Raw genomic sequence first — 26828 nt, 5'->3', positions numbered from 1 at the left:
TAACATTGCCTTCTTTTTATTTTACAAGCTAAGAAGAGATACCAGTGAACCTAAATAGTGGACGAAAACAGGAGTGCTCTTTTTGTTGTTGTTTTTTATTTGGAGGGGGTACCGAGGGGCAACTGTTAAAATTGCCATTTGACTTTCAAGTGTTGGTAATTATTACTAGAACATAAGCTACAGAATGTATTAAGCATAGTAGAGTTTCAATTTGATGCTACTGATCTAGAAGTAAAGGAAGATTTAACATTGTAGTTCAGTTCTAACTGTAAAATGGGGGCCTTTTCCCTTTTTTTCTTTGGATAGGATCAGTTTTTAAGAGCAGCCCCAGTAACTGGAGGAATGGGTGCTGTCTTGATGAGAAAAATGGGCTGGAGAGAAGGAGAAGGGCTAGGAAAGAACAAAGAAGGAAATAAGGAACCCATCCTCGTTGATTTTAAGACAGACCGGAAAGGTAAGTTCTTTTGAAATATTTTGAGTCCCATTTTCTTTTGTTTTTATCTTATTTTGGTCCTAGTGACCATGGACTGGAGACAAATAATGAACAGCTCTTTGCTGTTCATCATTTTTCACACACAGCAGTTTCTTTCTGTTGATGAAGATACTAGTTTGATAACTTGCATTGTGGTAGTTATTATGAAAATCTGTGTGCGTTTTGAATATTTAAATTTAATAAAATTTTTCTTTTGTTCTTAATGGAGATTACCAGGTATGCTTGCCAGATTTTTTTGGTTGGTTGTTTTTTTTTTCTTGCTACATTTATTTATTGTGCAGACATGACTGGCAAGCACCCTTATTTGTGGAAACATCTTCTTGGCCATTATTTGGTTGTCTAATTTTTTAAAATGATTTATATGTAGGGGTCTGCTTTTTCTGCATGTATGTTTTTGCAACATATACCAATGCCCATAAAGCCCAGAGAGGGCATTGGATCCTGGGACTAAAATTAGACATGGTCGTGAGCTGCAGGGATGCATGGAAGACCAGTGCTCTTAACTGTTGAACCATCTCTCTAGCTTTTTTGGTGGTTTTTTGAGACAGTTTGTATTTTTGCCTGTCTCTGCTGGGCCTTGAGTGGCCTTGAACTTGCAATGATCTTCTTGCCTTGTCTCCTGAGAGCTAGAATCACAGGCCTGTGTCATCACGGCCCTTGGTTTGTTTGTTTGCCTTTATTTCTAAGGTGTGATTTTTTTTCTTAGACACTTTAGTTTCTTAAGTTTCTACTTGATTTTTGTGTTGTGGGTGAAATCACAGATGAGCTGCAGTCAGCAGTATTAGTTCTTCATTACCTCTTGTTGGGGACCTTGGAATTGTTGTTTCTGTTAGCTGTTTTAGAAATATGCACATAGTAACTAAAGTTAACAGCTAGCTAGTGGCATTGAATTTTGGTTGGTAGCTCATATTCCTTGTGTAAGCCTTTACTTATTTAAGATATGGGCCAGGCCTGGTGGTGAATGCCTTAGATCCCAGCAGAGACAGGCAAATCTCTTAAATTTGAGGTCAGCCTGGTTTACAGAGCAAGACTTAGGATAGCCATGGCTACAAAAAGAAAACTTGTCAACAAAGAAACAAAGCAAAAAAAATAGCCGGAGGTAGAGGCAGGCATATTTCTGTGAGTTCCAGGACAGCTAAAGCCACAGAGAAAACCCCGTCTTGGAAGAACAAACAAAAGGGACATCTATCATATAGCCCAGGTTAGCCTTGAACTCCCTCCCCCCAATCCTACTGCCTTAGACTTCTCAAATTCTTGGATTATAGGCATGTGCTACCATATACAATTTAGACATGACTTTTAGAAACTGGATTTTTTTTTTTTTTTGAAGTTCAACGATCAGTGGGAGTAGACTATCTGTGAATCCAGTCGGTTTTGTGTAATTCTAGGGAGCATCCACATTGAAATTATTCAACATAATGTGTGAACTTTTAGACAGAGGGAGATTTATATTCTAACAATAGAGTGGCTGAAAAGTTTGCTTTTAAAGACAAAAAGTGGGAAATTGCACTGGTTGGTATGTAGGGAGGGGCTTGCATTTGTTAAAGATGCAGGGTCTCATTTTTGGGACACTTCCTTTTTCACTGTGTGTGCCTTTGTTTTGCGGGGATCATACTTTTAACTTCAACCTGCTTTAAAAGATGAATTTGTAAAGATACTTGCAGTTAGTAGTTTCCACTCTTCAAACTTGTAGGAAAAAAGACTGAGGTGCTGGCAGTGACATGGCCCTCCTCTGAGTGTGCACTTAAATGGAGGTTAGAGATCAATATCCCATGGTAGATGTCAGGCACCATCCACCTTGACTTTGGAAATAGGGTCACACAAGTGCTGGAATTACAAGTGTGTTCCAACACTGCTGGCTTTTCAGAATTTGTTGATGGGGTTCAGACTCAGATCTTTGTAACAGTGCTCTGTGACTAAGCTAAAGTCCATTTTGATAGAAATCTACTGAGTATTTTATTTGAAGGCATGAGTATTTTGGTTTTAGTAGGAGGAGGTATTTTTTTCTGTCTATTATAATTTTAAAATACTAATTGTGTAAATTTTGGCTTCCTTTTTATAGGTCTTGTTGCAGTAGGAGAGAGAGCACAGAAGAGGTCTGGGAACTTCTCTGCTGCAATGAAAGACTTATCAGGTGAGAACAAAACCCTTACTCATACCATGAAATCATAAAGTTGTTGCAAAGTTGGTGGAAATATTTATAATACTTGTTTTTCTCTCTACAGGCAAACATCCTGTGTCTGCCTTGATGGAAATCTGTAATAAAAGAAGGTGGCAACCACCTGAATTTCTCTTGGTCCATGATAGTGGCCCAGATCATCGCAAACATTTTCTCTTTAGGGTAAATATAAACTTATATACTAATTATTTATCAGTATTAGAGGGCTGAGGGATAGGTGTGATACAACCAGTGTTAATATTCTGTGGGTGGGTTACAGATGTGCATATATGTGGGAAGAGTGGGTTTTTTAACTTGGAGGGGTACTTTAATGTATAATTAAGAATTAGAAAATTAAATGGGGGGCATAGGCAAAATCTGGTTAACATTTGATATTTTCTAAGGGAATGGGGGCGGGGGTAATTAGTACTTTGGAAATGATGTGGAGACCTGCACTTATTTTGCAGTTTCCTTTAAAAAAATCATTTACTGCTTCTGGGCTGAGATTAATTTTAATTTGGGGTTTATAATTTGTAAATTATTTATAGAATTTAGTGAAAAAGTACAAAGCTAATAGATATTAAAGTTTGATGCTGTTCTTATTGTATGTTTTTCTTGAATAGGTATTGAGAAATGGAAGCCCTTACCAGCCCAATTGTATGTTTTTCTTGAATAGGTATTGATTAATGGAAGCGCTTACCAGCCCAGCTTTGCCAGCCCTAATAAGAAGCATGCTAAAGCCACAGCAGCTACTGTGGTTCTTCAAGCAATGGGCCTTGTACCAAAGGACCTCATGGCTAATGCCACTTGCTTCAGGAGTGCCTCACGTAGATAGATTGAGGTTTTATATTAATCATTTCAGATAATTTTACTCTGCATCACAATGTATTTCCTCCTTAATGTTGTAAATATTTCACAATTTAAGACATTGTGTAAAAAGCAATCTGTACAAACATCTCCAGGCTTTGGTTTTTGTACCATGGAAATTGTATTTAACCATACAGGGTTTTGGTATGTTTATATTGTTTACCTTAGTGATGTATTTGTTTAAGTGGCTAACATCAAAACAATTGTTTGAAGGCATCAGTAATATTCGGTGTGGAATGTTAAATAACGCTTTTATACTGTATTTTGTACTATGATGTAACTCCCCTTCCTTATGGCTAGGCTACTGTAACACTTGCCTGTAATCAGTGAAGGGCTGTGCACCTTGTACTATTTCACAATGGGTTCTGCTGGACAGATACTGGGCCAGTGTTATTAAAGTAATGAAGCAAGATCTGTTCCACAGGGCTAATGCCACCATCCCCCCCCTTAAATTTTTGTAGAGGTTATGAAAAGAAAGTGATCTGTTATGTCATAAGCAGCACTAAGTCCTGCATTCCCATTAAAGCCACTTGGATCATAAGAAGGGAGTGAATGGAAGTCCAACTAGAATTTACTTCAGAGGCCAAGTACATATTTAGTATGGCTTGAGTTGTGATATAGTTTTACTTTGATGTGCATTTTGAATTTCAGCTACACCTAGATAGACGTAAATAAAAATGCTGTAACCAACTTACCTAATAAAAATTGGCAATCAGCCACTATTTTGTTGAATATGAGAAAGTTTAAGTTGATGTTAATTTTTTAGGGTCTGATAGAATATTCATGTGTATTACAGTGGTATTCATATGCTATGTCTCTGAACTTTATTTTCAAAAGCTTAAGGCCCAAATACAACCTTCTCTGGAATAAATGTGGTGTCTTATTTTCTGGCTTTACGCAACACATATAACTAAGTACTATTATTTGTTACCCAATACTTGTGACTTCTATGCACGTTTATTTGAAAATGCTGAATTTTACACACACATGCAAACACACAGACTACCTGTAAGCACAATGAGTACTAAGTTGCCCAGACTGATCATCCAATACTTCTGTCTGACTCGACAGAAGAACAAATGTGAGTGGATAATGGAGAAATCACTAATGACAAGGCTGCAGTCAGGTTTACATTTCCCAAGTCTCCAAACCCACTACTAGTCTCGATGGATTAAGTGCTGTACATACACACATACACACACACACACACACACATATGCAGGTAATCTCAATTCCTCATCTGTAATGCAACACTTTTAATTCAGTTCTCTACTCAGGTTACAATCAAGTTGCAGATATAGAATTGTCATTCAAGTTATCTGAGGTTTAAGGAAACAGCTCACATCTCCTGAACTGAAAATGTATGAAAATAACAAAAGCAAAATGTTGATTTTAAACCTAAAACTAATGCATTTAATAATAAAAGTTCATATAAAAAGTCAATGTTTAAAAACATTTCAGTATTTTAAAACATAGTCTTCCAAAATGAACTTTAAAGAGCCAGAGACCTAAAAATCATCAATTTCCTTCCTTGCTAGGAAGGCTTTTCCTCAGTTTCCCTTTAGGCTTACTTTGGTGTTCAGGATCTCCAATTAAAAATGTAGTCATTCATTTCCACATTCCTTAAGGATGACTTTCCCAGTAGTGGTATTTGACTGAGCTGCTGCAGGGTTTTGGGGTGCAGCCCACAGTTAGCAAGGTCCTTAGGAGCATCTTTCTGCAGAAATACAAGTACACATCCATAAACACATTAGTTCTTCCACACCAAGTTTTTAACTAATCATCATACAGACTGGTAAGTAAAATCATGGTTACAAGACCTTCAAATGTGACAGGTACCAGGTCCATTAAGGACTGTTTTTAAAGTCTAAAGATGGTTAGAATTCAAAGGAGATCAGTTAAGTAGGATGGGGAGACAGAGTTGGGGTATCCAGAACCCACAGAAATGCTGGGCAGACATGGTGGTTCACCTGTAACTCCAGCCTCTGAAGATGGAACACGAAGCAAGCTAGCTGTTGAGACTAGGCATGTCAGTGAATTCTGGTTTTGAAAAGGCCCTGCCTTAGTAAGAGGGAAGGCAATATAGCTTGAGCCATCAGTTCCAGGTGTTTATGTGCAGTCCCCACTGCTGTGCCTAAAGCACATACGAAACTACAAATAACATGTACATACATGAAAAACAGGGAAAAGCTAGCTCTAGTAAATTGCATTCCCATAAACTACAAAGAAATCAGGCATTACTAAACTTCAGTTGTGAGGGCAGTAAGTACTTTTAGGTTTGGAAAGTTTTAGTATTGCCTGATTTTATAAATTTTATGATGTACATGTGGCTATTCCTTAATTCATAATTTGCTTTCTAACTTGATACAAATCTGGCCTATCATAAGTGACATTTCTCCCAGCAGGAGGACACAAGCTACAATTGAGACTACTTACTCTATGAGGTTCCGTCTCCAGTGGCAGGCAGACATTGAATGCAGCAGTTGGCTCATGTGCATACATCCCAGCAGAGAATGACCCTCTCTGTGAAGATCTGAGTAGCATGATCACAGATTGCAGAGCATGAGGCATGATGGGACCTGTGATCTCCAAACTAAACTTGTCTCTGTACCCAGAAAGATCTTGTGTCTTTACATTAATGCTTCGTGGCTTCAGAAAATTGAAAGAAAAAGGCAATTAGGATCATACCTCAATCTGTCCCTTAGCTTAAGATGTGGCCAGTGCATTTTTATTCAGGGTTTCTTCTGATGGGAAACACCAACTACTTTTGTTTCTTGAGATGGCTACATAGTACTTAACCTGTTTTTGAGATCTGTAACTACTTTTGGGTATGTGATTGCATTGGTACATACATAAAACGGGATTAGACGACTTAAATCAAATGAAGGGAACACCCAATTGGTGCCAATTATAATTTATCCAGTACGGGAATGGGGGTTGGGGGGTGGGAAGAAAACCAAAATTCAGCGCGCACAGTGGCTTAGGCCAGTAATTCCGGCACTTGGTAGCAGAGGGTCAAGAACTCAGGGTCACCCTCTCTACAGTGAGTGCGAGGCTAGATTGGATTATGTCATATGATAAAGTCATAGGATAGATACATATAAAGTACACATATTCTGAGAGAGGGTCTCAGGTAGCCCAGGTGATCATCCTTCCACCACACAAGCTCTTACATAATATTTATTTTTAATGGGGAAAGCAAAAACTAAACTACTGGGAATGTAGGTCAGCATACAATGTGTCAATATGCCCCAAACCCTGGCTCAGTCTTAGTACAGAAAAAACAAAGTGCAAAGCATACTACAACAATTAAAAAAATTCCCAAGTATAAATTTTAGGCAGGGGGTGTGTGTCTCACTATGTGGCCCCGGTTTTTCCCTGAACTCACTGAGATCTGCTTGCTTCTGCCTCCCAAGTGCTGGGATTAAAGGTGTGGCCACCACATTGTGCCTGGTACCTGTGGGGGTAAGAGGGCATCAGACCCCCTTGGAGACTTACTGATGGCTGTGAGCCATGGTCATGTTGGTGCTGGGAACTTAAGTTGGGTCTTCTACAAAAGCAGCAAATGCTCTTAAATACTGAGGCATCTATCTCCCTAGTCCCTAGGATTACTTTTTCAAAACGGGGAACTTGAGCTAGGCATAGTGGCATATGCCTTCAATGCCAGGCCTCAGGAGACAGAGTGGTCTATGGAGGCAGTTCCAGGGCAGTCAGGGCCACACAGGAGTGAAACCCTGTACTAAGAACCGCCTGCAGGCGAAGGACATCCTTGCTCACCTTAAGCATTTGCATCGAGGCACCTCGGAAGGCTACCGGGGATAAAAGGGTTGGAGGGAGGCCTGCCTGTGCACCGGAGGTAGCAACTAAGCTCTTGCAGTTGATCAAAAAATTGAGCAACGTGAAAGTATTGAGTCCTTTCACCAGTACAACAGATTCAGGTCTGTGATCCATTTGTACTTCAGTTTTTTCTCTAAGTCTGAAAATGACAATCAAGGAAAGAGCAAAAAAAAAAAAAAAAACCAAAAAACAAAAAAATACACGAATAAAAAAAAACCCAACAAAAATCTCACATCAAGCTGCCTTGATTCCATATGTTTGGGCTCCCTGTCTCATTTCACAAATCTGAATGAAATGCTGACCATTTATATGGTAGAAGCCAACAAAAACTTTGCACATGACCAACGTGGACTGTCTTTACTTAAATGAATGGGAAGCCATTAACTCAATAACATCAGAAAGGATACAGCTTGACGGAGATCATGTCTGGCTTTTTAATTTGATCTTGTACACCTATCTCTTCCAGCCAAGAAAAGCTTTCCTCTTCATCTTCATCGCTGGCTGCTGGCTCCCTAGGAGACTGCTGGTTAGAAGCATATTTACAGAATGGGCACTCTGACAGCTCCCTCAGAAACTGGGGACTGTGGAAAGCCTACATAAGCACATACTCCTCAGACTCCAGGTTTGCTTCTCGTCCTTTCTTCTTGCGGCCACTTTCTTCTAGCAAAGGCAGAGAGAATTCAACACCTGCATCGGGAAAGTAAACATAACTCAGTTTTCTTCAATTCCCCACGAGTGTCCTACTGCTGGGGACACAGATGTGGCTCTCTATTAACCAGGACTCAACTTTAAATTCCCTCCCTTTCCTGATCCACAATGGATGGGCTAGCCCAGTTATAAGATTGTTAAAGAGGAAGGTTAGATAAATGGAAACGTCAGAGAATTGAGAACAGGCGAGATGGTTTAGAGGGTGGGGTTGACGGTCTAACACTCACATGGTGAAGAAATGCCTCTCATGAGCTGTCCTAACCTCCACGTGTGCCACAGTATGTGTGTACCCACAAAAACACATATACACACAAAATAAGTACACACATGTAAAAATGTTTAAAAAAGCAAAATCAATTCAAAAGACAGTGACTCTGGGGACCTGTTATGTGTATTACTTCAGAGATCAGAAAAAGTAGCACAACTGACTTCCAGTCACATAAGAGACAGTTTTACTAATAGGACAGAAAAAAGAACTCTGAAAAAGATGAACTAAATCTCTTAATATTGATAACCAATTTGTAAAAGAGAAAAAGTGTTGTTTTTTTTTTTTAAAAACATCTTATGTGTATGGGTGCTTATGTCGGTGGACCTCTGTGTATCTGGTGCCTCGAGGCCAGCAGAGGGCACTGGATCTCCTGGAACTGAAATTCCAGACAGTGTTAGCCACCATGTGGGTGCTGGGAATCAAACCCAGAGCCTGTGTAAGAGCAACTATCTCTCCAGCCCCCAAATTCAGCATTTGGGGCAAGAGAGACCCCCAACTTTAAATCTAAACTATTACCTTCATTTTTCATAGCTTCTCTTAAACCTCTAGTTGTAGGAGATACAAGCGCTGTGACCACATCACTTCCTGCTAATCCTGCTGCCCGGAACAGGACAGTAAACTGATAGGTACAGACGTAGAAAAAGGGGCAAAGCTTTGTCTTCAGCAGATTATACAAAGAAGTAAAACTCACAGACCTACAAAGCAAAACAAGGTTTTTACATGTTAAAACATTTTAAACTTAATTCTGACAAGTAGATAAAAACCAACATAAATTTTCTAAGTACTGAATGGAGCTTCTGCAGCTGCGTGAGACTTGTTTGAGGACTGCAACTGGCATGGGTGCTGCCGCTGACTCTTCCGTACTGTGTGGGTGGGGGGAACACAGGTTCATTCAAGCAAAACTCCTGACTGGCTGCAGACTCCGAACCACTTCTATGGAAAAGCATCAACAGACAGGGAGCGGCACTGAAGGCTTAGTTAGACCTGTCTATCTACTTATCCGATACAGACGTCAGACATTTGACAGGGATAAAGCTGGGAAAAAAGCAAAAGGAGTTCGCCCGGGTCATTAACAGCCCCTGATGAAGTCCAGAAGCATACAGAGCCGTTAGTCACACTAGAGAACCCTGCTACTGCACGTCACCTCTGGAACGCACACGTCTTCTGGTCTTACCAGTCACTCAGTAGAGTCTGTTGCAGAGTTTCATCATTTGACCATGGACTGGGCTTTCCAGCCAACTTCTTATCAGCTCCAATTCGAGGGAAAAGTGGCAGCCATGAAAAGGCAGGGTGAAGCCAGTAGACAAGGGTTTGCTGGAAGGCACAACGGAGCTCAGTGGAGAGCTTGGGATCCTAGACTCCAGTGCAGAGAGTGGGCATTGTTACTCATCAGAAATATAAAAGTTCACGAGAGACACTGATATATCATTCAATCTAATTTTAAAAGATTAGCTGGGAGTAGTGGCTGAACACCATTAATAGGAGGAAGGCAGATCTCTGTGAGGCCAGCCTGATCTACAGTGAGCCCCAGAAAAGCCAGAGCTATGTGGAGACCTTGTTTTAAACACTCCCTCCCCACAAAAAATATTTTTATTTTTGGTTTTTCGAGACAAGTGTTTCTCTGTGTAACAGCTCTGGTTGTCCTGGAACTCACTCTGCAGACCAGGCTGGTCTTGAACTCAGAGATCCGACTGCCTCTGCCTCCCACGATTTTTATTTTTAACTGTATGTGTGCCTGCAGTTTGAACACAGGTTCTCTGGAAAGTATGTTCCCTTAACCACTGAGCCATTTTTTCAGCCCAGTCTAAGAAGTGTTAATGCTTCTTATGAAGAAGCATCAGCAACTGTCATGGAGGTTAAAAGGTAGTCTATCTTTCTTTCTGGACAGCAGTGTGTGGAACCATGCATCAGAAAAAGCACATCTGCACAGATGGGCCTCCCGTCTCTAACTTTCCTGAGGCTTTCAGATGATGGGACAAGGGTGTGTAAAGAGAAAGCAGTGTGGATTTTAAGGATAGCTCCTTCTACACTTAGCCTGAAACACCAACACAGACTGGTGGGCTCAGAGGTTAAAAGAACCCATACAAGTTGGGATTTTCCAGTGAATGCCTTTAACCGTAGCACTGAGGAGGGTAGAGACAGGAGCACTTGGGCTTGCTGGTCATCAGGCTAGCTAAAAAATTTGAGTTCCAGACTCATAGAAACCCTGCCTGAAAGAGAGAAGACGACACAGGACTATCGCCTTTGGCCTGAGTGAGCACGCATTCACACTTGCACACACACACGCCTTCCCACCCAGGCTACTTCACTTCAGACTTACCTCTACACTCTGGGGTAAAGTGACTTCTGTGGCCCTACAATGCTGGACAAGACCTTGGGCTTCTTCCTGTGCTTTCAAATGATCTGCCCAGGAAAAGGGTTGAGAAGAGGTGAAAAGGAGTCGGGTTTTAATGCTCCAGTCCGCAGGTAACTCAGCACCTTCTGAAGGAGTCGTATCTGATTCAGACAATGGTACATGTTGACTCTTAGAAGACAATGAACACAGAAAATTAGAATTTCCAGAAAATTCTTTTAATACAAAGATCATAGTTATTCTACTCTTGATCACTAAATGTCAAAATTTAGGGATGGTCTAAAATTAAAAAAAATATTCCACCTGTGAACTCTGAAAGGAGGTAAACCAAGCTACCAAGAGAGGACTCCGGCCAGGGACTCCGTAGGGAATGGCACCTGCCACTAAGCCTGAGCATCTGAGCTGGGAGGACAGAACTGGCTCCTGAGACCAAGCAATGCATAAACTAAGTGAGTAACAAGCTCAGGAAGGAGGGGCCACATCTCACCAGGTAAACAAGAATCTGGGGAGGAGGGGTTACGTCTCACCAGGTAAACAAGAATCTGGGGAGGAGGGGTCACATTTCACTTTTTAGTTTTACAGTTCTATCTAGCACTACAGACACGAAGGAGAAATGTCCTAGGATTTAACAAGTATGAATCACAGTGACTAGGACCAAGGGTTAAGCAACCTTGGTAGAGCTAAAATGGGTTTAAAAAACATCTCCTGAAGTATTAAAAAAAAAAAAAAAAAAAAGGAAGGAAGGAAGGACGGACAGACAACCCGCTGTTCAAGTCCATATGCGCCACATCCTAAGGGCTCCCTCAGGGAGCAGCCTAATAAAATATCCTGCCAGGGCAGTTGTCTCTGGAAGGCTGTGTGGAAGTCGGAATGGATCCCGTGAGCTCTTTCAGTCTGTTCCATTAGGACAAACTATAACGTGTGGGAGCCACCAATGGAGCACAGACTGCTAGCTCAACATGCAGGACGCATACAGCAGGCTTTGGCCACCACAGCCCATACTTACTATCACAACACTAGTATGGAAACGGCCTCTCCAACTTCTGGTTTTGATCTGAACCTGGGTCTCCTGTGCTCCAGCCCTCAACTGCCTGTGTATCTGAGGATGGTCTCAAACTTTGGACAGTCGCTTTCACTGCCGTCATGTCCCACATTTGTGAGGCTGGGGCTCCAACCCAGAGAGAGGTCCCTGCATGCTGGGCGAGCATTTCACAGACCAAGGTATAGTCCCAGACTTCAAGTTTGTTAGTGAAACTAAGTTTCCAAGCGGAATGCCATTGAGAAGTGTTTCTTAGAACAGACATTTCAATCATATTTAAGAAGCAGTACCTGGGCTAGGCCATCAAAATGGCTCAGCAGGTAGAGGTACTTACCTCTGAGCTAGACTGACTACCTGAGTTCAACCCAGGTACCCCACACGGAGGAAGGACTGACCTCCAAATACACAACACTACGGCACACACAACAAACGCAGCTTTAAAAAGTACCTGCGACAGTTCAGTGACAGTTCTTTCAGGAGACGCTTCCTCCCACGGCAAATTATTTTCTCCATTAGAATCTAAAGGCTGAGGTTAAAAAAATAAGTTATCTTTAAAACTTAAGCGATGAGGGAACTTGCTTTACATACAGAAGGCCTCACCTGGCACCCCAGTCTCTGAGAGTGGGGACTCAAATCCATATACTACCAACTTTTTTTTTTTTTTCCCACCTCAGGGGGAAGGGACAGACCGACACATTTAATAACTGATAATTCATTAATCTTAGACCAAAAGAGATAAACGCTTGTAAATTCTGACCCGGTTCATCCTCAACAGTCCTCCATGTCCACATTTATTTCGAGTGTTCGAGAAAAAGGAGGACCTGAAGGAAGGTGAGAAGGCAGATTCTTGTGCCTGCCCATGCGAGCTGCCTTGCAGGATGGGGTGTTCTGAGGACTTTACGAGCTATCTTCCCGTGTGGCTTCCAGGGCAGCCCCCCACCCCCACCCCAGGACACCGGGCTGTGGCGGCTGTTCGCGCCCATTCCCACCCCTGACCACCGGCTGCCCGGCGCGGAGACTCACCGAGCCCGGAGCTCCCTGCGGACCCCGAGACGGCTGCTCGCGAGCCTCGTCGGCGACCCGCGGCCGGTTGTCCAGGCGGGCGAAAGGGTTCCTGCGGGCGACGGTCGCGGCGCCGCCTCTGCCGCCCGAGCTCGGGAAGGAGCGCAGGGGCAGTCCGGCCGCCAGCGCCGCGCGGCGGGGCGTGGGCTCCGGCAGTGCGGAAGGCACGGCGGCACCATGGTTCCGAGACCTTTTCCGGCGGAGCCGCACAATCTCCGGTGGTCTCTTGAAGCTGGGCGAGTAGCCGGGAACGGACACCGCCATGGCGCAGCGCGGAGGAGTCCCCGCAGCCCTGCCCGCGCTTCCCGCGCGCCCCGACCCCGCCCCGAATCCGCGCTGCTCGCGGACTGGACGGCCCCAAGGCCCCGCCCCGCCGCAGACCCGCCCCGTTGGAACATGCGCGCTTGGCCGCCCCCACCCCGCCCAACTGATTTGTCGGCGGCCGCTTCCGGCCGGGAGCGCACCCCCAGCAATTCAGCCGCGAGGCGGGGCGTCGCCGAGAACACGTCACCAGCGCGCATCACCCCGGAGGGCACAGAAAGGGGTCGGCACTACTTTAGTCTGCAGCGGGGAAGGCGTCTGCCCCGGCAACCGAGCCCGAGTGCAATCAAACAGCACACTTGAACTGTGGTGATGGGCAGTTCAAGTGCCGAGAGACGCGGCAGTGTCATTCTGAGAGAGGCCTTGCTGTATCCCGCTGCTCTGAGCACCCACAGAGCTTCAAGCTAGACTCAAGCCAACTCTTCCATCCTTGCCCCCCCCCCCCCCCCGTGCCCGGCCACCCCAGCCCTCTATGCAAATGCTATGCCACTGTAACAGGACCATGTACCTTGATTCTGTATGATCCTGGAGAAATTCAGAGTGAATGAGTATTTAAAAACAAATTTTAAATGCCAATGGATTACTCTGAAATCGGAAAATACACTCAAATGCTAAAATAATGGCAGCAAAGGCTTGTTAAGAAAGGTGTTGAGAATGGAGTTGAGACAAAATCAAATAACATTTTCATGGTATAGCAAAAGCTTGTGAGGATGTACTGACAGGATAGTGTGGCTTTTGCTGAAAGCAGTTTTCTTTATGGAAAGAATTTCATAGCAGAGGCAAATGTATAGCTACAATAACAAAGGTTTTTGGTACATCCCTTTCAGATGTTAAAAAAGACCTGGATTGTTTGCACATTAATTTTGCAAGTATTTTTCAAATATGTCAAATAACCAAACATCTTATTATGGTAGGAAAACAGGCTTAAAAATAGAAAAACTTGTTTGATCTTCCTTGATTTTTCTCAACAATTTCCAAAGAAAACTGGCTTCATAAACTGGTATGGGTGCATCCAACTGAGTTCTGAGAAAGAAAATTAAAATTGAACAACTTGCTTTTTTCTTTCTTGGTTTTTCTGAACAACTTCCATGGAAGCTTTTGCTTCATACAGTGGAATGGGTTCATCAAGTAGCGGTCTGAGGAGGAAGAATGACATTAGAAATGTCAGGCACAGGCGTGCAGAATACACAAGAGGCAGCAGCTCACACATTGGGCTTAGAGTCTGACTGTACTATAAATAGTCCACACAGCTTGGTGGTGGTGCGTGCCTTTAGTCCAGTACTGGGGAGGCAGATGAATCTGTGAGTTCCAGATCAGCCTGAGGAAGTCAGCCATCAAAATAAATAAATGAAAATTAAAAAAAAGAGAAATCCAAACAAAATTACAAACTTATCCATTAATATTTTTATGGTTGGAAAGAATCCTTTCCTTCCTCCTTCCCTCCCTCCCTCTTTCCTTTCGTGCTGAGAGTTTTGGAGACTTGGAACTCACCAGGCTGGCCTTGAACTCACAGAGATCCACCTGTTTCTGCCCCTGAAGTGCTGGCATTAAAGGCGTTTGACACCACGTCTGTTTATTTATTTATTTAAGACCGGATCTGGCCTGTTAGATAGAACTCCTGATCCCTGCCTCATCCCTCCAGGGCTGTGAATACAGGTATGTTCCATAACATTCGGTTAAAACATTTAAGTTTGGAAAGATAAATATACTACTTTACTTTAAAGTGACACCAAACCCAATTAAAACAAAGATGGTACTTTTTCCACTTGTCAAGCCATGAATGATTTCAATTTGTCTGGCAAGAGGGTTGAAGGAAAGGGAAATGGGAGATACAGACTAGAACTGAGGGAGAAAAGGCACAAGATAGAAATCTGTGGGACACTGGTGCACAACCAGACACACTCTGCTCAGTGTGAAAGAGCAGCTGTTTATCTAACATGAATCAAAACAGCGGCACTAGGCATACCACAGAACTGGAATAAAATAGATGGCTACTTCTTGAGAACAGAAAAGAACAATCATTTAGTTTTTTGTTTTTTTTTTTGCATACCTGAAAATACCAGCTGATAACTTCTCCATCACGTCTCTTAAGATGCGTAACTGGAGGCTTGTTAAGGTGACAGCTATTAGGGGACTAAGTAAGTCATCCAGTAAACACAGGATGCTTGCCTCATCGCTTTATTTTTCTTTTTTAAGAAAAGTTTGTACTTTGAAATTCAAAGTGGTATTACAGCAACTAGAAACTGTCAATCACTTCTAAAACAAAGAGATCTGAGGTGTTCCAGGAGCACAAGCTTCTAAAGACAAGTGTCAAGAGCAGCGACCGGCACGGCAGTAAGCAGTGACCGAGACTCTGTCCTCCAGGGGCGGTTAACGGAGTCACACATGGCTTTCATTCCTGCATTGTGCGTGGTCTTCAGCACTTACATCTCTTACAGGAGGTAAACATATACCAGTTAATTTGTTGATATCAGGTCAAACTTGTTTGCATAAATTTCTTTATTTCAAAATTTGTTTCAAAAAGTATGGAGAAAAGCTAATTAATATGTATCTATTTATGGTAGTTTGAATGAAAAATGTCCCCCATTGGTCCTTGGTGCCTAGTTGGTTGTGTTCTGGAAGTTATAGAGCCCTTAGTTGGAAGTACTTTGAGGGAGTGGGCTTTGATGGTTTTATGGCCTCATCCCTGCTTCCTGTTCTCTTGTTAACCCAGGTGCATGTTCCTGCTGTCAAGACACGCCTCCCAGTCCTTGGGGACTCTCCCTGGAACCGTAAGCCAAAACAAGCCCTTCCTTTTGTAAGTTGCTTTTGATCATGGTTTTATTCATAGCAACAGAAAAGTCACTAATATACTATGCTACTAGCAATCAAAATAATATCCATATGAAGAAAAACTAAAAAGAAATAAGAAGACTCTAGAGAGATGGCTCATTAGTAAGATCACTTGCTGTGTTTGCAGAGGACCAAGTTCGGTTCCCAGCACTCAGTGGCAACTCACAAGTGTCTGTAACTTGAATTTCAGGGGACCTGATACCCTGGTCTCCTTGGGCACCAGATGCACAGACAACGTGCAGGCACTGACTCATATACAGACATATACACATTAGACAAAAATAAAATAAAATCTAAAAAAATCAATTTTCCAGTACTTGTATTTGTAAAATTCAAATATAATAAGAGTTAAGTGTGCTACCTCTTAAGGTGCCATACAGTGCCAGGTTAAAACAAAAGAAAAGATTCTGCCTGTCTCATTACCTCCGATTCAAAACAAGTTAGACCCTGGGATGTGATTGTGATTCTGTCTCTTGCTACATGTACCCTCTCACAGTCTTTCCATCTGTGAAATGGGGCTACTTTACTCAGACCTCATAGACTTAATGCTTCAATAAATGTAGGTACCTGTCACTCTGTCAGAGGCGCTCCAGGAAAGACCACAGCTAGCTATCATCTCACTGCCGCAGTGGAAGAGCTTATGTGTAGAGTCCAAGCCAGCAATTCAAATTAGTAGGAAAAAGGATATAAAGATATTTTCCCTGTTGTACGTTTGACAAATTCCAAACTTCATCATTAAGGAAAGCCACCGTCGCTCCCTTGAGGAAAAGGCAATGGCTGTCTGGAGGATCCAGCTTTGACAGAGGAAACAAAGACAAAACAACTACTATTAAGTTGAACAGTATAAAGGTGCTCACACCAGAAGTCACAAACTCAGCTACAGCTTTAAGAGCCATTTATTAACTGTTACATTTCCTTCCTGTGTCATGACGAAATAGCTAGGTCAGGGCAGATGCAGGGTCATTTGGAATCCTGGGGATAAAATGGTGTGGCTTCTGGCTACTATCAGTCACCTTTGTATGTTGGAAAGTCTAGACTGGTATGTTAGATCATAGTATTTGTATATTAAATATGGTACATATACTCAATTAGAAGTCTGTTAAAAATATAAGCTTGGGAGGTGATTCATTTATACACACACAGTAATATCAATTTGGGTTATTAAATTATGATATTATTTATAAATATTACAATTACTAAGTTACCTAAATTTTTAGGGCCCCAGAGATGGCTCAAGTTACCAATGTGCTTGCTGCACAAACATAGGGACCCGAGTTTTAATACCACTATGCATGCAAAAGACCATGCAGCAGTGCGCATCTGTAATCTCACTGCTGGAAATGCAGAGACAGGAGGATATTTGGGTCTTGATGCCAGCCAGTCTAGCCAAACTGGCAAGCTCCAGGCACGACGAGAGATCCTCTTTCAGAAGGTAAGGTGGAGAATGACAAAGGGAGATTCGTTCATCTCTGGCCTCCCTTGCATGTATATGTGCATCCACAGATAAAAGTATAATTTGAAATACATTTAAAAATCCAGAGGCCACTGTGAACAATGAACTAAATACAATTATAACTCTTTCTAACTGAATGGACTTCCCTGCCCAATAGAATTTGACCAGTATGCACTTAACTTAGAAAAGACGCTACATTCCTTTAAACATAACTTATGACTGTTCTTTGCTAATGACATTCCCTTGGTGTAATAGCAAGGCTTTATTGTTTCTGACAATACCTGAAGGTTTTCTTCTGTTGTTACCCAATGTCCTCCAACACCAAGAAGTGTGATGATGTCATGCTTATGTGGGAGTTGGAATTTTACAGCTGGTTCATCATCTTTACTATATAATCTCACTTACAAGTGAAGAGTTAAAAAAGAGAGAAAAGGTATATTTTATAAAAGTCTGACAAAATTTATTTTGCATATCAGTCTTTTTTATATAGCAAGAAACATTTTTCTTAGTAAAAGGCAAACTCAGTTAATTTAAGCTACAGCAAATGTACTCTAGACTTAATTAAAATTAAATGCAAACAAAATAAATTTGATTTGGAAGCACGCAAGGTAATGTACTACACAGCTATATCTTATGCTAATTCTAACAACCATAGCTTCATACAGTGGGAGAACGCTGTCTCTTTAAAACACCGAGTCACACACACTGAAACACACACTAAAAAGTGACCACACTAAAGTACTATTCACTTCTACTGATGATTTTTGAGTTCATTTCAAACCCTGGAAAACACATATTAGAAAGGAACACACACGATGGCTACAGTCGTACTCACAATAAAATACAAATACAACTGCTGTGCAGCTCACAACACTAATCCTTCGGGAGTAATGGTGCCACCTAAATGTGCACAGATTAGGTGTGAGATAAATCCAAGTTAAATTAAAAACGTCCAAGAGGGTGAATGGTACATGCTTGTTTTCCCCAATAGAGGGTACAGAAGTCGCCCATCCTACAGAGATTGGCCACGCAGTTCAAGTGGCTCTGAAATGGGGGGCTGGTGTGTATTATGGGGACCAGAAGAGTATACTGATCATGGTGACATTCACCTTTTGCTGTTTAAGCTTCAGTGCCTAAGCCTTAAAAGGCAAGTTCCCTCTTCCAAGGACATTGAGGTTGGCAATCAAGTGAAGGAAATACACTTTAAATAGATGAGTTTTTAATTAAAAACAAACCCTTAAATGAGACTTCCAATTTTATGAATGCAGTAATAATTAGTTCCCAGTTATACCCTGTCTGCAATTCATCCAACTAAAAGCATCACATCATCAACTAGAAGCTCATGGCATAGGTACCCACCTCCTGCATCTATGACAATATCTACCCCCAGGCCGCCTGTTTCCTCCAGACAGCTTTCAGCCACATGGCCTTTCCCATTAGAGACATCAATCACACGGGCTGTAAAGGACAGGAAGTCAGGCAATTGTACTGTTCTCTATGTGATGAACACAACAAGTCAGGAGGAAGGAAAGAAAAGCCGGTAAGTGTCTTCTGAAACAGCTTCAACAAGTAATACATTTAAAGGAAAATGTCAATTCTGCTTAAACTTTTTCTCAAGGGATTCAATATTGACTGAAAATTATCAATCTAAAGGAGAGGGTTGACATATTCAGTAAAATGAACACGAGGACATTTGGAGCCATGGCTGTTCTGTTGACAGAGGCCAGCTGTCCATGAACACAGGCTAGATGGCTAGGCCCGGGAACCTGAGGATGGGGCCCAGACACAGCACACACATCAGGACCAGTGAGAGCAGACACTTTGTTAAGCTGCTTGAGATTTCATAGTATGCAGAGCTGTGTCGTGTGCTTGTATACTACAGCACGCCCTCAGAAGCTCGTCATCCTTTCTTATTCATGGACCCCCCACCCAAAACAGAGACTAATCCTGAAAGTAAGGAAAATGAATATGACTGGTTTGGGCAGAGTTAGGGAAAAACCAAGCTAATTTTAATTGGTCGCATTAATTAAATATACATATAAACATACTTCTTTTGTGGTGCTAGGTGAGGGGTGTGGACAAACCCTAGCCCTATGGCTGACAAGAAAGCAGCCTAATACTGAGCGGTCTTTACTCCTCAGAGAATTACAGCAATAGAAAAATGAATTCTGTTAATAGTACAACAGAACTACAGAGAGTTGAAAAAAGTTTCTCAGAATTTGAACCAATGAGGATATAATTTTATTTCCAAGCTGTGCAGGTTGGATGCCCACTCTAACAGCAGTCTGTGACTCTCTCGGGTGAGGTGGGCAAGAATGGAGAGCAGGGACTGGGAGGGCAGAGGCAGGGGCTGGGGGGAGCTCAGAAGGCAGTCACTGCTCTTCCAGAGCACCTGAGATGTGTTCCAGGGTTCCAGGTTCCCGGCACCCATTAGGAAACTAACAATGGCTTCAAAGCCCAGCTCTAGGGCATCTGATACCATTTTACACTCTGTTAGCACCAGCACACATGTGACATACATACACACAAATAAAAGTAAATCTTAAAACAAAAAGCCTTTTAAAAAAGGGCACTGAAGCAATCCAGGGAGGGCAGAATTAGCCAATAGGAAACATTTCCAAGCATACAATATTAGCGCTCTTCCTCCATTCTAGTTCCTCTCCCCATCTAGCTGTGCTGGAGATTAAACACGTTTTCATACATGATAGATAGGATTTTTAGTGAGCTACAACTGAGAACTCCATTCTCTTTCCTCTTTGTGTGTATATGACCATTTGTTGATGTATGTAGGTGTCCACGCTGGAAATGCTCCTCAACTGTTCCCCATTAAACAAATCAAACAACCCCCACCTATTTTGCATTACATTTATTGTGTGCACATGTGCACAAGTGTGCCACAGCACATGTGGAGCTCAGAGGACAACTTGCAAGGATCATTTTCTCTTCCCACCATGTGGGTCCCAGGGAAGGTACTTGGTGGCAAGTGCCTCTGCCCCTGCGCCATCTCACTGGCCCATCTACATCTGTGTTTATTGAAAGAGGGTTTCCCCTAGAATCTGTGGCTCGTGACTTGACCTACTTTAGCTAGCCAGCTTCCCCAGAGATCCTGTCCAGTCTCTACCTCCTGAGTGCTGATTACAGGTACGTGGATTCTGAGGATCTAAATCTCATCTTCCAGTTTGAATGGCAATTGCTTTAACCACTGTGCCATTTCCCTCGCCCCAATTCTGTTTTCAAATCTTCACTCTCCATCTTTCTCCTTCTTCAGCTCTTTATTACCTTCCTTCTATTTTTGTTTATCTTTGTCAGATGCAAAATGTAACAATGGAGCTAGCTTGGCTGTAGTGGACTAAAATCTTGTTCCCGTACTTTGTCCTGTCTGTCTCTTGGAGAAATTAGTTTGGCTCTTTGGAAGCTACTTACTGGCTGTGCAGTGAGGTTAAGGACCTGAAGAGGGAGCTGTGTCTAACACGGCTCTTCCCAGACTGCTCTTTCCTCTCTCTCTGCTTGTTTTTGCTTCTCATCCATCACTGTCTCCACTCCAGCCTCTACCTATTCTTTTTCCCACTTTCCTCCAGTGCCATCTTTTCTTTCTTTAGATAGGTTTGATCTGTGGAGAGATTGCCATCCTCCACCATGTCCTGGGCATCTCCTGCTGATCGGATGTGTTTCTATGGATACAGGTCACCTGTTTCTAAGCATTTTACAGAAGACTGCAGTGTTAGAGGCTGAGAAATGCACAAAGTGATGAGGAATGCATTGACTGGCTGGCTGGCTGAAATAGGAGACACAACTGGTGTTTCTAAATTGTATCAAAGCTGATTTAATTCAGACTTAGTTAAGTTGGTAACCATAGGACAAAGAAGAAAAACAGATGTACAAGGCTGAGGTTTAGAACCTTAAACAGTGCTCTGCCGAGCATGCATGAGGCCTGGGTTTGATCACCGGCACCATGTAAGCCAAATACACAAATATCAGTCATAAGAAACTTCAGGAGAAAACTGTATTACTTAAGTAAATCTGGGCTTAGCAAACACACACTAAGAACATTTTAAGACTTATTTTTAGTCTGAATTCTATACTTTGTTTTACCAGTGTAAGTTTTTTTATTTTTCCTTTTTGAGACAGGATCTCAATCGGTAGCTCAGGTTGGCTTTGAACTCATGATTCTCACTCCACTGAGTGTTGGGGTTCCAGGCAAGAGACACCATGCCTGGTTACTGGTTTTGCATTCCCTGCAAAATTTCGTGTTTTAAATGGTCTGTACTGAGTAATGTAACAGGACACGCACCTACAGGAGGCCGAATCCTTTCGAGATGTTGCTTGTCTTCCAGGCAGCATGCTGTGGAAATCACCTTGGCTCCTCTATGGTGTGCTAACTGAATTGCTATTGTGCCAAATGCCTGTGTGGAAATAGGTTTCAGTGGTCCATAGATACAGGTGAGAAGACATACCTAATACACTTCATAGACCATTTAACACGTATAATCCTTTGGCATTGCTTTAATATATTTTAAAATGTTACATAATAGAACAAAGAAATAATACTCTTAAGCTTAGCAGGGCAAGCATCTGACATATTCTTTCAGAGCTGCAAGGTCAGACTGTAACCACACACGGAAGTCCAAGGATAGAGGTCTGTGCTCAGAAACATGGCCATGGAGAACAGTAGCCCATAAAGGCATCGTCCAACTAAGCTGGTGCCACAGCACGGATGGGAATGTCATCACATCACTTTATAGATCATGGCACTTCAGAAGCAATATCTCTGGATCCACAGGTAAGAACTCTCCTGATGCTGGCCATCAGACTACAGTCAATGGTGAGGATATTTCTGTCCCCATCCCAGAAAGGTAGGTTTTAGCAACAGTCTGTTAAAAAATAAAACTATGATTTTACCCTAAGTTCTACATTTTGTTTTGTTTTCTGAGACAGGGTTTCTCTGTGTAGCTTTGGTGGCCGTCCTGGAACAGGAAAGCTCTTGTAGACCAGGCTGGCCTTGAACTCACAGAGATCCACCTGCCTCTGCCCAAGTGCTGGGATTAAAGGCTTGTGCCACCACCACCGCTTGGCTGCACCTTTAAAAACAAATGGATCATGTAGCATCTTATGGGTTTTTTTGGTGACACATGTATTACACTTAACATGAGCACAGCTGAGGCTTGTATATGACCCACCTGATAAATGCCAACACCCTTACTAGCTAAGTAAGCATTAGGCTGTAGGTCAGAGTTGGCTGGGATGTCTACAGTAACTCCATAGACCCATGAGCTATTTCGGACTCTGTCCAATAGTAATGGATAAAAAGGCTTGGCTAGGACATAGCCTAATGGTAGAACACTTGCCTAGTATGTACCAAGCCTTGGGTTGGTCACCACCACTGCAAGAAAGAAGGGAAAAACGAAAGTCTTGCCTTGCTTTTTAATTCACCAGTGGACTAGATAGAGTAGTTAGAAGCTGGCACACTAAGCCCAGCTCCAATGTGCTGTTGAATAAGCTGCCTATAAGGATAAGTGAGAGGCTGGAAAAGAGATCCAACAGTGGAACAACACAGAAGGGAATCTGCAGACACAGCTTTCCCACAGTTCCTGTGTTCACGGTGTATTGGCCTAAAATTTTTTATTAACAAAAATCAAGTGGACTCACACTTGCTCCATCCATGATCAGCACGGACTTTCTGGGCGAGAGATGAGAAAGATAATACAGGGCGGTGCAGGCTCGGACGCCATCCCGAACGGCTCCAGCAGCTTCCGCCCATGAAACCTTTTCTGGTTTATGAACTATCACAGGGAAGAAGAAACAATTCATTAGTGCCAGCTCTTAGATCCAGTCAGACTCAGCTCTACCGCCATGGACCGCTGAACCTGCTCCAATCTCCTCAATCACTTGAATGTTTCCCTGTTTTTATTCTTCTGCACGGAGAAGCCATTCTGTTATGAGATAAATACACCCAGAAAGCACATACGGCATAGCTTCAGGACCAACTATAAATCACACAAGCAGCTGCCTGTCTGGTTGGCAGTGTTCCAGCCTGTGCTGTGCAGTTTCTCATCCTCCTTCAGAGTTCATCATGTCTGCATTCCTCTGCAGTTCCCAGTTCTGCCCGATTCTGAACCTGAGCTATGCAGAACCACACACTGTGTGGGTGTGTATATGACACAGTGCGTCTGTAGACAGCAAAGGGCAACTCCCTCAGCTCCGTGTTAGATTTTAGACAGGTATTTCCTTGTCCTCATTAGGGAGGCCACAGTGGTGCTTTCACTCTTATTATCTTGTGGAGTGGGCCAGGTGGAAATCTTTGCTAGTTTATCCACTTGTTAGCTGAGGAACACTTGCTTCCAGGGTTTGGCAGTTAAATGGCACTGCTAAGGATGTCAGGGCATTGCCTCTGGAGAGAGAGAACCAGGCCTGCAAAGCACCTGCTGCTGAAGAGTCTCCGGCCGTCAGTGCAGGTGCTGGCTCTTACTGTGACATCATTTGCTTTCCTGACCTCTCCCCTCATGTCTGCCGGCCTTCAGAGTCCTCTTATGAAGTGATTGTTGACATCTTGGGCAAACTTCATACTTTCTTTATTATTGTTTTATGGGAATTTCTAATGTATTTCAGATGAGTCGTCTGTTTATATGCTACAAATATTCTAAGCTGAGTATCCTGCAAAATGCTTGAGACAAGACGTGTGTTGAATTTCAGAATATTTGCATACACACAGTGAGCTATGTTGCAGACAGGACAAAATTCCCAATAGAAAATTTATTTGTTTCACATATATTTTATGTATATAGCTTGAAAATAATTTTATTTTATTCTTAAAGATTAATTTATTTCTATTTTGTGAGTATAGGTGTGTCTCCACATACGTCTGTATACCACTTGTGTGCAGTGCCCATAGAGGGCAGAAGAGGGCGCTGAGTCACATGAAACTGGAGTTACAAACAGTTGTGAGTGCCACACAGGTGCTGGGAACCAAACCCAGGTCCTTCAAAAGAGCAGCCAGTGCTATTAACTTCAGGACAACGTCTTTGAAAGTGATTTTATTCAGTATTTTTAGCAGGCCTTCATTTTGTCTGTAACCTGTCATATGCAGGTAGGTGTGGAATTTCTGACTTGTGGCATCAAGCTGGTACTCCCAAGTTTTAGAGTTTAGGGTATTTTTTATTTCAGACTATAGCTGTTCAACATTTCAACTTGATTGCTCTGCTTTTCAATCCCTCTGGTAATGTCTTTAAGAAAGCCGTGCTGGGTGACATTGAGAGCAGCTGACCGGGTGCCGCACTCAGATCATAGTACTGGGAAACTGTACAGAGGGATATGAGTCAAAGACCAGCCTGAGCTACATAGCAAGACCCTGACTCAAAACCAAAACGGGCTGGCAAGATGGCTCAGCAGGCGAAGGCGTATGCTGCCACTCCTCAGGTCCTGATGACCTGATCCCCCAGAAACCACATGGTAGAAGGAGAGAACTGACTTCAGCAAGATCTCCTCTGACCATCTTCTCACCTGGACCATGGCATGCATGCACACATATGTGCACACCACACACTACATGTAAAAGCAAAACCAAACAACATATAAATAATATTCTAGCGCTTTTTTTTCTTAAAATCCCAATAATGCCTTTCCATTGCCCTTGGGGAAAATGTAAAATCCTGATATAGTTTATAAAGCTCGAAATATGCCTGGGTAGCCAGGTAGTGGTGGCACATGCCTTTACTTCCAGCACTCGGGAGACAAAGTCTGGCAGATCTCTGTGAGTTCAAGACCAGCCTGGTCTGCAAAGTCAGTTCCAAGACAGGCTCCAAAGCTACTCAGAGAAACCCTGTCCTGAAAAACGAACAAACAAAAACCTAAATATATATATATGTGTGTGTGTGTACATGTTTACATACATTCATATATATATATGCATACATACAGATGCCTGGGTTACCTGGGTATCTACACACATTTAATCCCAGAATGGGGGTGGGGGGCAGAAGTAGGCAGATCTCTGTGAGTTTGAAACCAACCTGGTCTACAGAGTGAATTCCAGGAAATCTAGGGCTACAAAGTGAAACCCTGTCTCAAAATTAAACAAAAAACCTTCCCCCAAACCCCCTCAAAATGGGATGATAAACTAAAATAAAAGTAAAAGTTGTGTATTGTCTCCCATCAAACTGTTTCTTGTGTTCAAATAAATGTGGTATTGTCACCCTACAAGCAATCCTTTCTGATTTGACCTCCCTTTGTGAGTCGCGCTTTTCCTGCGACCTGGTCAGAGCAAGCAGCAGCGCATTAACAACAGACTAGTGCCACCTAGTGGGCAGATGGAGCATTCACACAATATGGTGAGAATTCCCAAACACAATGAGCTGGAATGAAACTAAGTACTATCTTAGTATTTCTTGCCGGGCGGTGGTGGTGCACGCCTTTAATCCCAGCACTTGGAAGGCAGAGGCAGGCGAATCTCTGTGAGTTCGAGACCAGTCTGGTCTACAAGAGCTAGTTCCAGGACAGGCTCCAAAACCACAGAGAAACCCTGTCTCGAAAAACCAAAAAAAAAAAAGAAAACCCAAAACAACAACAACAAAAAAAACAAAACCACAGAGAAACCCTGTCTCGAAAAACCAAAATAAATAAATAAATAAATAATATAAAAAAAACCAAATAGAGTATTTCCTTCTGAAACTCTTCAGGACAAGTATAATCCTTGGTTCCTGGTCACAACTCCCACTGCCCACTTTATTTTCTAAATGACTATAAGTGTATCTTTCATTAAAGTATTTGGACCTTTTGTCCTTGGTTGCCTCATCAATGCAGGAAAAAGATGGCTTTTATATTGCTGGGGTATGTCAGTTCAGAAGATGGCTTTTATATTGCTGGGGTATGTCAGTTCAGAAGCAAACTCCAGGAAGCACAGTCCCTCTGACTTTAGACACTTGACTCTATTGCTGTTTTGGTCTTGGAGTTGGCCTGCCTATAAAACTCTGACACACTTTTCCTGATAGCAGATATGAAGACCTCCATTTTCTAGTAGGAAGAAATGAGAGAGAGGGAGAGAGAGAAAGAGAGAGAGAGAGAGAGACTGTGCTCCTGTGTATATCTTCATCTGTTTATTTGTATCCTTTACTCTCCTTTACAGTAAACCTGTTCTTTACAAAATTTAAAATGACACCTTCTATTTTGTGTCAGTGCTTTGCCTGCATGCACGCATATGCTCCGCAGGCATGCCTGGTGCTCTCGGAGGTCAGAGAGGGCGTCAGACGCCCTGGAACTGCAGCTACAGATGGTCGTGAACCACTGTATGGGTTCTGGGAATCGAACCTTGATCTTCTGCAAGAGCAACATGTGCTCTTAACCACTGTGCCATCCCTACAGTCCCCACCCTCAGCTCACTCAGCCTTCTTACAAATGAGCCTAAAGAGGGAACCCTGAGGCCCACACTTGTGCCTGCGTCATAA

At 42.6% G+C, this 26828-nt stretch overlaps 3 protein-coding genes across 9 annotated transcripts in view; 1 reads left to right on the top strand and 2 right to left on the bottom strand.

Annotated features, from left to right (window-relative positions):
- The window catches only part of Son (SON DNA and RNA binding protein), a 33235-nt gene extending 28813 nt beyond the window's left edge, over window positions 1-4422 (top strand). For 2 of the 4 annotated variants that reach the window (XM_057765334.1, XM_057765343.1), the window contains 4 exons: window positions 307-454; window positions 2556-2627; window positions 2719-2834; window positions 3328-4422. In XM_057765334.1, the coding sequence (XP_057621317.1) occupies window positions 307-454; window positions 2556-2627; window positions 2719-2834; window positions 3328-3486 (495 nt within the window). In that variant the 3' untranslated portion in view covers window positions 3487-4422. Of the gene's footprint in view, window positions 1-306; window positions 455-2555; window positions 2628-2718; window positions 2835-3274 lie in introns of those variants that run through there. The other 2 variants (XM_057765335.1, XM_057765336.1) reach the window with 2 other exon arrangements.
- Window positions 4423-4653: 231 nt separating this feature from the next.
- On the bottom strand, window positions 4654-13542 carry Donson (DNA replication fork stabilization factor DONSON). Of its 3 annotated transcripts, XM_057765345.1 has the most exons (11): window positions 12747-13536; window positions 12481-12544; window positions 12172-12249; window positions 10652-10855; window positions 9506-9684; window positions 8848-9026; window positions 7964-8042; window positions 7763-7867; window positions 7296-7494; window positions 5955-6167; window positions 4654-5235 (listed from the first exon to the last, which is right to left on the bottom strand). In XM_057765345.1, exons 1-11 carry the CDS (start codon window positions 13304-13306, stop codon window positions 5098-5100), a joined length of 1998 nt encoding a protein of 665 aa, XP_057621328.1. In that variant the 5' UTR covers window positions 13307-13536; the 3' UTR covers window positions 4654-5097. The 3 variants fall into 3 exon arrangements, with proteins under 3 accessions (XP_057621328.1, XP_057621330.1, XP_057621331.1); XM_057765347.1 differs by lacking the exon at window positions 12481-12544 and having other exon boundaries at window positions 4733-5235; window positions 12747-13181; XM_057765348.1 differs by lacking the exons at window positions 4654-5235; window positions 5955-6167 and having other exon boundaries at window positions 7353-7494; window positions 7763-7878; window positions 12747-13542.
- A 45-nt stretch (window positions 13543-13587) lies between these two features.
- Cryzl1 (crystallin zeta like 1) overlaps window positions 13588-26828 on the bottom strand; it is a 43686-nt gene continuing 30445 nt past the window's right edge. The window contains exons 7-13 of one of the 2 annotated variants that reach the window (XM_057765350.1): window positions 23038-23171; window positions 21683-21794; window positions 18751-18849; window positions 17673-17791; window positions 16627-16732; window positions 15157-15206; window positions 13588-14242 (exon numbers count right to left, since the gene is read on the bottom strand). In XM_057765350.1, coding sequence (XP_057621333.1) covers window positions 14231-14242; window positions 15157-15206; window positions 16627-16732; window positions 17673-17791; window positions 18751-18849; window positions 21683-21794; window positions 23038-23171 — 632 coding nt within the window. In that variant the 3' untranslated portion in view covers window positions 13588-14230. The remainder of the gene's footprint in view (window positions 14243-15156; window positions 15207-16626; window positions 16733-17672; window positions 17792-18750; window positions 18850-21682; window positions 21795-23037; window positions 23172-26828) is intronic. The other variant, XM_057765349.1, reaches the window with a different exon arrangement.

Source organism: Chionomys nivalis, chromosome 3 (genome assembly GCF_950005125.1).
Source record: "Chionomys nivalis chromosome 3, mChiNiv1.1, whole genome shotgun sequence".
NCBI lineage: Eukaryota > Metazoa > Chordata > Mammalia > Rodentia > Cricetidae > Chionomys > Chionomys nivalis.
This window is presented reverse-complemented; position numbering and strand designations above follow the sequence as displayed.